This window comes from Syngnathus scovelli, chromosome 11, assembly GCF_024217435.2.
Source record: "Syngnathus scovelli strain Florida chromosome 11, RoL_Ssco_1.2, whole genome shotgun sequence".
NCBI classification, from domain to species: Eukaryota; Metazoa; Chordata; class Actinopteri; order Syngnathiformes; family Syngnathidae; genus Syngnathus; species Syngnathus scovelli.
In genome coordinates, this window is record NC_090857.1 from 5680753 (window position 1) to 5690678 (window position 9926).

The window sequence follows — 9926 nt, forward strand, 5'->3', positions numbered from 1 at the left end:
ATGTTGGGAAAAAAAAACATTGATTAACATCAGATGGGTAACACATCCTCAAACATTGTGATTATCCTTTCTCACTCCTTACAAACAGATCTTTTGTTAAAAGAACAAATTACAAAGAGCCATACGACAGGCAGGTACCAAACGCTCCAGTATAACATTTGCCGATTTGGCGTTTGAGGTTTTGTGGTTTGGGTGTGAAACTTACACAAGGTGCCTGCCTGTCTGCAAATCCTGACTAAATTCTCCACACTCTTAAAACACAAATTATGCATTATTACATTCCCTGTGTCGTAATTGTGTTTACTGGCGCTCCAAGTTGGACCACTTCAAATGTGTGCTCTCCAAAACACTGAAATATTTTTCTCCTCACCGTTGTTATGCACCCACGTCATCCTCCACATCTTTTTCTTTTTTTTTCAACCTCGACCCTTCAATTTAAAGTGCAGCAAGTCGCCCTCCGCTTTGCAACCGGGGTTTTTGCTGCTGAGCGCACAAGCGTTGCGCACATATTCGAATCACCCAGCGAGCGAGCGGAACCATCGCAAGCATGAGAGTCGGCTCGGCAGCCGTGTTCTGTTTCCTCGGCTTTGTGTGTCTGTCTGAATGCGCGCCTCCGACTTGTTACTCCAGGTCGCTGAGTCTGAGCAAAGAAATTATGACGCTGCTGGATAAGATCCACACTTATCATCGCACGGTAAGCGCGCCTAACTGTGTTGCATTGTCAGCTTCTTTTGAGTTTCTCATCATTCTGTTGTTTTGCCTGCAGAAAGGGTGTGCTGCGGCGCTACCAACCATCTTCCTTGATGTTCATGTAAGTTCTATAAATGCATTTAAATAAGGTTTCAAACATAACCTGGGGCAAGCCAGACTAAAATAACAGAATCAGTGTTGCCAACTTTGTGATGTGGTTATTGTATTTAGCCATTATTGTGACGTCACCGACGATTATATTCCAAAACAGTGACTTTAACTAAGATAATATGAGCAGAACAATTTACCCCAAAAACTCTGTATGGCAAGAAAGGGGTAATTTGGAAGAAACTAGTGGAATCAATAATTCTTTGTCTGTTTGCAAGTTTTAGCAAAAGCATGAAAATGACCTTTTGGAAACTTTTGACCCAAGGTATGTTCCTCCAAGTTGAAAGTATTTTGCCTAGGTCGCCTTGCTTGACCTGTCCAACTCTACTTGAGAAAAAGAGCGGCAGAACTAATAATGCTTACACTGATGCCAGATTAGCATCACAATCATATTGAGAGATTTTAATTAGCCCAAAACAAAAGTCTGGGCTTGTTCTAATATGTACAGTCATTGGAAAACAGTCATGAGATCCTTTTAATGTTGTGTTCCACTGAAGGTGTGTCACGTGACTAACAAAGGAGAAGAAATATATTTTGGTGGTCATGAATGTGTTCAGAAGTGAGGCCAAGTGAGCATGCCTCAACAGCAGCCTAACGGCGCTGACGTTATCGTTGTAGAATGCCTGCATCACAACCAAACTCCGTGACTTCCTCTACGTGCTTCTGAATCATCCCAGCCAGTACTGCAGAGAGCGACCCAGGATGGTGCTGCTGAAAACAAAAATCCAGAATTTGTACACCATTGTCACAAGAATTTGCTATCGGGTGAGAGCATCTCAAACCTCTGCACGGACTCCGACACACTTTTTACAGGTCAGACCGTGACCTTGCGTCTTTGTTACTTTTGGCAGGACTTGGTGTTTTTCACAGACGACTGCGAGGCCATTGACACTGGACACAGTAGGCCTCACTTTGCGGAGGACAGACTTCAGCTTTTGCAGGAGGAGAGATAAGCAACACGAGGAAGTAGCCGCCCGAAAGCAGCAATAAGCATCCTAAAGTAAATAGCATTATGTACATAAACGCCACACCTTGCGGTGTATTCAGTCGAAAGCAGCGCGGCACACTGTGCTGACTCGTGCGTGCTCGTGTTTAGTGGATATGCATCATTGCATTCCTGCAAAAAAAAAAAAAAAAACGGCAGAACTTTCCACAGGAAATTTGCTGAATGCCAACCGTGCCGAGACAAACCTTAAAATAATAAACCAGTAAGAGATGCTTGTGAGTGCGCCTTTGCCTGTGTTGACTTAGCGCTGCTGATCAAAGTGTTGTGTGTCATTAAGCGAAATTGGCTGTGTTGCCATAACCCTTGCTCTGACTAAACACAACTTGAAGGAGCACTATGTACAACATTTTGGAGATATTTGTAAAGTTGAATCCACTGCTAGAAAATGCTATGTAAGGAATTCTATGATCCAATTTTCGCTCTCATACAACACAAAACTGCCACAAGCCAAGACTTAATTGTGCTTATTCAAATATCGCCTAATAAGTCATATTACATTACATTATAGTGCAGCTCGTCTATTTTTCTTTTGCCCTTGTTTTGATTATACACCTCTCTCCAAAAATAACTGAATATTTTTTTTAGTATGACCATGATAGCGTGGTTGATTACTTACCTACTCAATATTAGTTTGGTTTTGAAAAGCTACAATACTGCTAGTTGCCACAAGGTAGCGTTGCCTGTCAGCATTTGTCAACAGTTTGAATGCAGGTTGCAAATCACGTAACTGCAATTTAGTTTCACATCTTCATGAACAATTTTAAACAATAGTAAAAACATAAAAAAATGAGACGTTTATTATAAACGTTTTTTATTAACATTTTATATTGTTATCTTTATTGAACTAATCTGCCACAATAAATATAGCCTCAATTTGATTCCTATTACTAATATGTTTAAATAAAACGAATTACCTCACTTTTTAGAATATTTTTCGCTTATTTCTGTTAATATTTGATATACTGTATAACCTTGAGTTGAAGTCAAGTTACTGTTAAAGCAAGTATGATGGTTGCTCATAATGCAGAATCGGTTTCAAATGTGCCTCTTAACCACATGAAGCTGGGAAACTCCTCCATTAAAGGAACCCTGCCAACACCAAAATGTTAGTGAGCAGCATGAGGCTTGTTTGAAAATAAATGCAACGATAAAACGTAATTGCTGTGCTTATTGATCATCATCATTACAGGGCTGCAGAATTCACATTGTTTTGTATCATTAAGGCAAAACGAGGATAAAACATTCAGTCAGCGGGTGTCCAGATAATTTCCCAATTTAATGTTCTGTGACCCTGCACCAAAAATGTTAAACGCTGGATCATAAAATCTAAAAACTTTGCCTTGGGGGGGTCACAGTAATCATTCTCTGCTTTGTTGAAATAAATGAGCTTGTAAAGTACAGATCAAAAAGCTATTTACATTAAAGCATCACTGATGCACTTTGTGATTCACTTCTGCTTTATAGGCCTTTCGGGCAATTTTCCATCACATTAAGCCCTTTTTATTACATCTTAAAAAGACGTGTTGCCTCATTAGTCGACATAAGAAAATAGATTAAAATAGATGTTTGGAAAACGCGGCACTCTAGTTTTAATTATGTTACACAGTCAATGTGGCCACACATGCCAGGTCTATACTTTTACCCAGAGTGGACTGAAGTCATGCCTCCTGTCGACCATAAAGATGCTTAAAAAATGCCACACTAATAAACAAAATAAAGCTCCATTCTTCGTCTTATGTGGTGGGTAATTACTCAGTTGAGGGCAGATCATGAGAAATTAAGACTGTAAGTCTTATTATCAACTTGGAATTCTGTCAGTCTTTAAACATTCTCACAGTGGTGATGGCTGTAACTATGGCGTCGGTTGGGAAAAGTACAATGGCTGTAAAAAGTCTACACACCCCTGTTCAAATGGCAACTTTTTGTGCTATAAAAATGGGACCAAGATCATTTTAAAACTTTTTCCACCATTATCACAATAAGCAACTCATTGTTTGTTTTTTCAGTCACGTGAAAATTTGTTATGGTTCAACTAAACTATAGTTTATGTCTTTGGCCATCATTTTAAAAGTACAATGTGCCATTTGAAATTTCAATCAGTGTTTGAAGAAATTCCTTCAAGCTTCTGATAGAATGACCAATGTCAAGAAAAGCCTACTAGAGCATCTCAAAAGTATTTAGAGTTATTGGGAAAAACTTTAAAGGGTGGTGTGTTCTGACTCCCATTTAGGTTTTGAAATTTATGTACTAATTGGTCAGTTTTGCTCACGCTTCAGTATTTTACTGCTCTCTTGTGGACACTGTCGGCCACTGCACTTAAAAAAGTAGTGGGGGGACGTTTAACAGCCTCCCTCATTCCTCCAGTGAGGAAATGTTGTTTGTAAATAAATAAACATACAGCAGAAATCAAAAGAGAAATGGTGATATAAAATTTCCACTTAAAATAAATTATATTGTAGAGACACTATGTGCAATAGACGTTCTCATCATTTGGAGTTGTAATGCTGATGGGAAACCATTGAAAAAAAACAAGAGCAAATATTAGTTATTGAAAACATTCATCTCGTAATTATATACACAAAACAGTGAATACATTTTAAAAATAATTAGTTTGCTTGGACTGCTGCATTATAACTTGATATATTGCTGTTGTCAACGAAAGTTAGGAACAGCTGCTTTTCTTTTGTGCTGTGCTTTTTAGAAGATATTTCAGAAATGTGCATCATTTGTGCTGATGTCTTTATTAGCAGATGTCTGAACATTGATTTATAAGATAGCTACTCCATTACTAATAGTAGCTTTGTTTTGACATCACAGGACTCAAGTGCAGGCCTGCCAGTAAAGAGCAATCTGAAAACATACCTCAATGATTTAATTCGGGGTATTTATAATCATTTAAGATGTCGAGATGAAATATGATTTTTTTTATGAGCTGACATTGTGAAAGACAAATCGAAACAGCCTGTTAGTTGACCTTTTCTGCGTAATAATTCAACATCATCCTTTCAATGAAATGTAGTAAAATACAGTCCATATGTGTCAGGTGAAAGATTCCATAACGAAATGCAGGACAGAAAACTGCAGCCGTGTCATTTGACGCCAAAATGCAAAACAACGGTCGTGTGTGTGTGTGTCTGTGTGTGTTTATTTGATTTAGAAACTATAAATGTCAAATTTGCAACCTGCAACTCAACTCGGCTGAAAGAACTACAGTAGTTTATAAAAGTGCTTAGTTTGTTTTTTTAACATTGGTATTTACCTTCCATAGATCTTGCAATTATAGAATATACATATGAAGGAATACAAATGGAGGAAATAAAGCTTATGTGTAAAATATGCTGCCTCTTTCTAACTGATCGGGCATATAACAATAAAGCTAACAGTATACAAGTATTAGTATTACTGTATTTTAGAGTAACCGCTGAAGTGGTTTAAAATACGTTGACCTGCGAGACTGTTCGAAACAAAACGGCATTGCAATAATGTTCTGTATAGTAAACTGATTTTGCTTATCATTTTCAGGGCAATAGTAAAAAACATAGAATATTATAAATATTAAGTAATACTAAATGATATAGTATGTGTATACTTTATACTTACTTTCAACCAATATTAAGTATGTCCAAATTTTTTCACATGACTCATCAAATAACACATATAAGAGCTTTTCAGGCATGCCTTTTAGACATGAATGATTTCCAAACCACCAGTAGATCACGAGGAATGCTAAATGGTATCTAATGAGCAATTGCACCAAACAGCAGCCCGCTGATCATCATCGGTGGTGGAGATTTTGCCGGGGGCCAAAAGATCTTAAGAGACAAAAGCATTTTGCAGAATAGGCGCATCCCAGTCACGTCTCTCCGCTTTTCACATGACGCGTTCATCCGTGTGATTCACTCACAATCAAAAAGTGACTTTTTTTTTTTTTTTAACTGGCTACAAGCAGATTTCACGCAACGTGTTAAAAATAACGATTGCTGGAGCTGCTCATGAAGAAAAAAACAAACTTCCTGTTGCATGAGCCTACTTTCAGGGCAGCATATTGTCATCGCGCGGAGGAGGAAATCCCCGCAGCAGAGTGTCCCAGTCCTCCGCTGACATTTTAGGAATGATAAAAGTTCCGCCTTGCCTGCAGCTACAGCCGCTCTGGAGCCGGGCCGGGCCTCCATCCGCCCGCGCTCGTTACAAGCAATTATTTTACTCCTTTTTAACCCTTTCTGGCTCACGCGGAGAAAAAGAGAGAAAAGATTTTTTTTCTTTTTTTACTGCGACTACACGCTCTGTAATTTGCAACAATCTTTTTGGATGATTCGGTCAGAGGTTTCTTTTCAGGTGCTCCATGAGGAATGTGCCTAACACTCATGTGCTACACCTTAATGGCCTGTCATTTGGCTCGTTTTACACCCCTTTAAGCCACGCTAATGACACACGAGGGCTAGTTAAAGTCCCAATATTTATCAGTGTGTTTTGAAGTGGGTTCGTCAACGTGCACCCCCCCACCCCAATCCTCCACCTCCATCCACCACATGATCCCCACCCCTAAACTCTGCTGGCGCCATCACAATCTAGGTTAGTCGTCTCAAAGCAATGGGCAACAGCTGTAGCAATACATTCCTGCAAATAACATGTGACAAGTTGACATTGCTTGAGCATAAGTAGAGAAAGTAAAAAAAAAAAAAAGGGGGGGGGGGGGGGGTAGTGCAAGAACTTGCATGCATAAATGTAAAAGAATATTGCCAACGTCATTCTTTTCTTCTTGCTTGCCAGTTATTACATAATGTCAATTAAGACAAGTGAAATGAAAAAGAATAAACAATTTATTAAGTTATGTCACAAATATATTCATCATATAAATGAGGATATTTTTCCAAATATACATTATTTTACAGTACACGGATCCCTTGCGAAGGGAATCATTGCAACAACAGACACTAGTGCTGTTTTTTTTTTTCTTTAAATGCCGTTGTTTTTCATATTTACAAAAAACATTGACACTGTTATCCGGTCCAGTTGGATAATTAATGTGAATCCAAAAATGCTTTAACAAAAGTATTGCAGCAGCCCAACAATCCTGCTGCATAATTGCATTATGTGTCCATACTTGTATGTCCTGTTTTAATGGTTCTGAAAAATAAGAATAAATCTGATGCATCACTATGAGCACAAGATTAGATATCTTTTGGGAGGACTTACTGGTGAGATCAGACATCAGGTCCTCGAAAGAAGACACTGCGGGGGGGGGGGAACTCCTTCAAAGAGGAGTCTTACCCCATGAGCATGATTTTAAAAAAAGGTGTCCATCATCTGTCCATCATCAGGCTAGGTGGTACATGCTGTATCCGACGTGGGCGGCGTAAAGTCCCACGGGGGACACCGGCAGCGAGTGCCTCTGGAAGGCGTGCGAGCCCGCGTAGGACCCCGGGACGTGCGCACTTAACGGGAAGGAAATCCCAAAAGCAGGAGGCAACATGGGCTTGGCTGCCATTTTCAGTTTCTCCAGTTCTGCTTCTTGCAATCTCTTGGCTTTGGCTCTCCGGTTCTGAAACCAGATCTTGACCTGGGTCTCTGTCAAGCTAAGGGAACTGGAGAACTCGGCACGCTCGGCGATGGACAGGTATTGCTTCTGACGGAACTTTCTCTCCAAGGCCAATAGCTGGGATGTTGTGAAAGGTGTCCGAGGTTTTCTGTTGGTCTTGTGTTTCCTCAGAGGACATGCCGGGGGACTCAGCCTCCCTGAAAAAAACAAAAAGAAGCAAGCAGGTTTTAATCTTGCTAGACACTTTCAGCTTGTTCATGCATGGCCTTTTTGACTACAGAGATTATTATTATTATTATTATTATTATTATTGTTATTATTATTGTTGTTATTATTACTATTATTATTGCTGATGTTTTTTCATTGCAAACGAGATTTTTACTATAAATTCTTGTCATTGGAATATTACACCAATCTACTTCCCGTCAAATTCCAGTTTATTCACACTACACATAAATTAATTTGTTGATTCTAGATTGAAAGATGTTTTACCCAAATTGTACGATTTAACCCATTAACAAGGATGTCAACAAAATGTTTTATGGGTTACAACTGGCCAAAAGTGGCAACAATGGAGGCAAAAAGTACCGTTGGATGTAAACAGTAGAGCTATTTATTGATACTGAAAATTACAAATCACGCAAAAATCCACACCGTAGGGAAGTCTCGGTACATTTGCATTAACAAAATAGTCCGAATAGAATTCAACGTGGATACGATGGTCCATGCAAAGAGCCCAGACTGGTCATTTTATGAGTACACCGTGCGTAATAGCGCATCGAGACCCGGAAACAACAAAGCGGACTTACGCGGAGGTGTGGGAGAAAAACGAGGACTCTGGATCCAAGAAGTTCTCTCTTGGCTATCTGGACTCTCGGGTTTAATCAACACGTCCTCCTGCATGTTCATGAGTTCGCCCACTGAAAAAGAGGAACCCATCGCGATAGCAGGCACGGGAGTATCCAGACCTCCGAACGGACCCATCCGAAGTCCCTTCCCCAGAGACTGGGACGTCCCGGCCACGGATGGGCCATCAGGGGAAGATAAGTCTCTGCTCGGCTTGCGATCAGCCATCAGAGCCTCGACGCTGAAGGGCAGGATGGCCACTTTGGGCTTCCCGGCGTCCTCTGCAGGGCTCAGGCTGGTCTGCATGTCGCCTCTCGTGACGAGCGCCGAGCGTTGGGGGAGAGCTTCACTTTTCAAACCCGTGGCGGCGGCCAAAACTGACATCGACACCGACGATGGGGCCATACAGGTCCGACTGACGCCGCGGAGCTGTGGTGGTGACTCTCGTGGTAAACACTAGAGAATAAAAACAACTAAGTGACTTTTTTTTTTCTTAAAAAAAGAAAAGGAAGAAATTGGTGCGTCAAGGTGTCGACATCCTCATGTTTATGCGAGCTGAGTGCAGAGCGGAGCTATAAGACAAGGCGTGGAGTGGGAGGCAACCAATCACCGACTACATGGGCTGGACGAAAAAAGTCCAATGGGGAAAATTAACAATGCTTTTCCCCCCACGAAGCAACTTCAAATAAACACGACAAACCGTTAATGGGCCATGAATATCTTTTTGTTACTCGCAAGCCTTGCTGATGCCTACCTGCGATCAAAAAGTTATTTTTTGTTATTCTGTTCCACAAATTGACTTGGAACTATTAAAAACAATTACAGAAGTGATTTAACCATAATGTGAGCATTTGATCAATTTTATAATTATAGCAATTATGGAACATCGTGACTTTATCGTGTGCAATACACGTAATATGTATAATTTTCTTGCAATCAATAAGGTATGTCTGTGTTTGACAAAATTTATGATATGGTGACACGCGTTGCGACACATGCGGTGACTCAGTGCTGAGTGACTGTTGTCGACTGTTGCCCTATAGAAGAGCTTCCTGTCCCCCGGTTTTAATGGCCCCAGCCCCTTGCAGCATGCTGTTTATTGATAGCTGCAGGGCTCTATAATCAGATTGCAGCACACAGGCCTTTGCAGTCGTTTAGTGCTAATTATTGGCCTTGAGGGAGGGATCACTGAGATTCTTTCCCTTTGACTATACATCCATTAAAAATGATGGGGAGTGCAAAAGACAAGGGGGAGATTTAATATATAACACATAATGACATAATGAGCTCATGGGCACACTAAAATAAATTTGTGCTCTTTTGTTGGCCGATTATTACTAATTAAATTTAAAAAAAAACAAGTTTGGAAATATTTGCTTTGGTCCTTGCAGTGGCTGTAGGAAAGCGTCTGCGTGCTCGCTAATTGCCAAGCCTAAACAATCTGTTTTGATTTGTCAGTCACCTTAATGGGCAGACAAGTTATGCTGGTTTTAGGCGCCAGCAGGCCTGATCAAAGCCTTCGACTCAGCGAGACGCGTTCAAGTCGAATAGAGAGAGCAGCAGCCTCCTCCTCCTGATCTCCATCCTCCTTTTCTCCTCCTCCTCCTCCTTCTCCCCCTCCTCCTCTTCCTTCACCTCACGCCCAGGGACACTGAGCCATTCAGGCTGAAAAATTAG

General features: G+C 40.6%; 2 protein-coding genes across 2 annotated transcripts; one reads left to right on the forward strand and one right to left on the reverse strand.

Moving 5' to 3' along the window:
* Positions 1-408: 408 nt before the first annotated feature.
* cytl1 (cytokine like 1) lies at positions 409-3302 on the forward strand. Its single transcript, XM_049733111.2, has 4 exons — positions 409-694; positions 767-811; positions 1477-1623; positions 1710-3302. The coding sequence occupies exons 1-4, from the start codon at positions 548-550 to the stop codon at positions 1809-1811; spliced, it is 441 nt and encodes a 146-aa protein (XP_049589068.1). The 5' UTR covers positions 409-547; the 3' UTR covers positions 1812-3302.
* Positions 3303-6666: 3364 nt separating this feature from the next.
* On the reverse strand, positions 6667-8819 carry msx1a (muscle segment homeobox 1a). The gene is made up of 2 exons (XM_049733112.1): positions 8213-8819; positions 6667-7600 (listed from the first exon to the last, which is right to left on the reverse strand). The coding sequence occupies exons 1-2, from the start codon at positions 8652-8654 to the stop codon at positions 7182-7184; spliced, it is 861 nt and encodes a 286-aa protein (XP_049589069.1). The 5' UTR covers positions 8655-8819; the 3' UTR covers positions 6667-7181.
* Between the last annotated feature and the right edge of the window lie 1107 nt (positions 8820-9926).

Bases quoted from the DNA above. Each gene is read 5' to 3' on its own strand.
- cytl1 (XM_049733111.2), top strand. From the start codon at position 548: ATGAGAGTCGGCTCGGCAGCCGTGTTCTGTTTCCTCGGCTTTGTGTGT. The intron at 812-1,476 runs GTAAGTTCTATA...TTATCGTTGTAG, and splicing joins CCATCTTCCTTGATGTTCAT to AATGCCTGCATCACAACCAA. The intron at 1,624-1,709 runs GTGAGAGCATCT...TACTTTTGGCAG, and splicing joins TCACAAGAATTTGCTATCGG to GACTTGGTGTTTTTCACAGA.
- msx1a (XM_049733112.1), bottom strand. From the start codon at position 8,654: ATGGCCCCATCGTCGGTGTCGATGTCAGTTTTGGCCGCCGCCACGGGT. The intron at 7,601-8,212 runs GTAAGTCCGCTT...TGTTTTTTTCAG, and splicing joins TTTTTCTCCCACACCTCCGC to GGAGGCTGAGTCCCCCGGCA.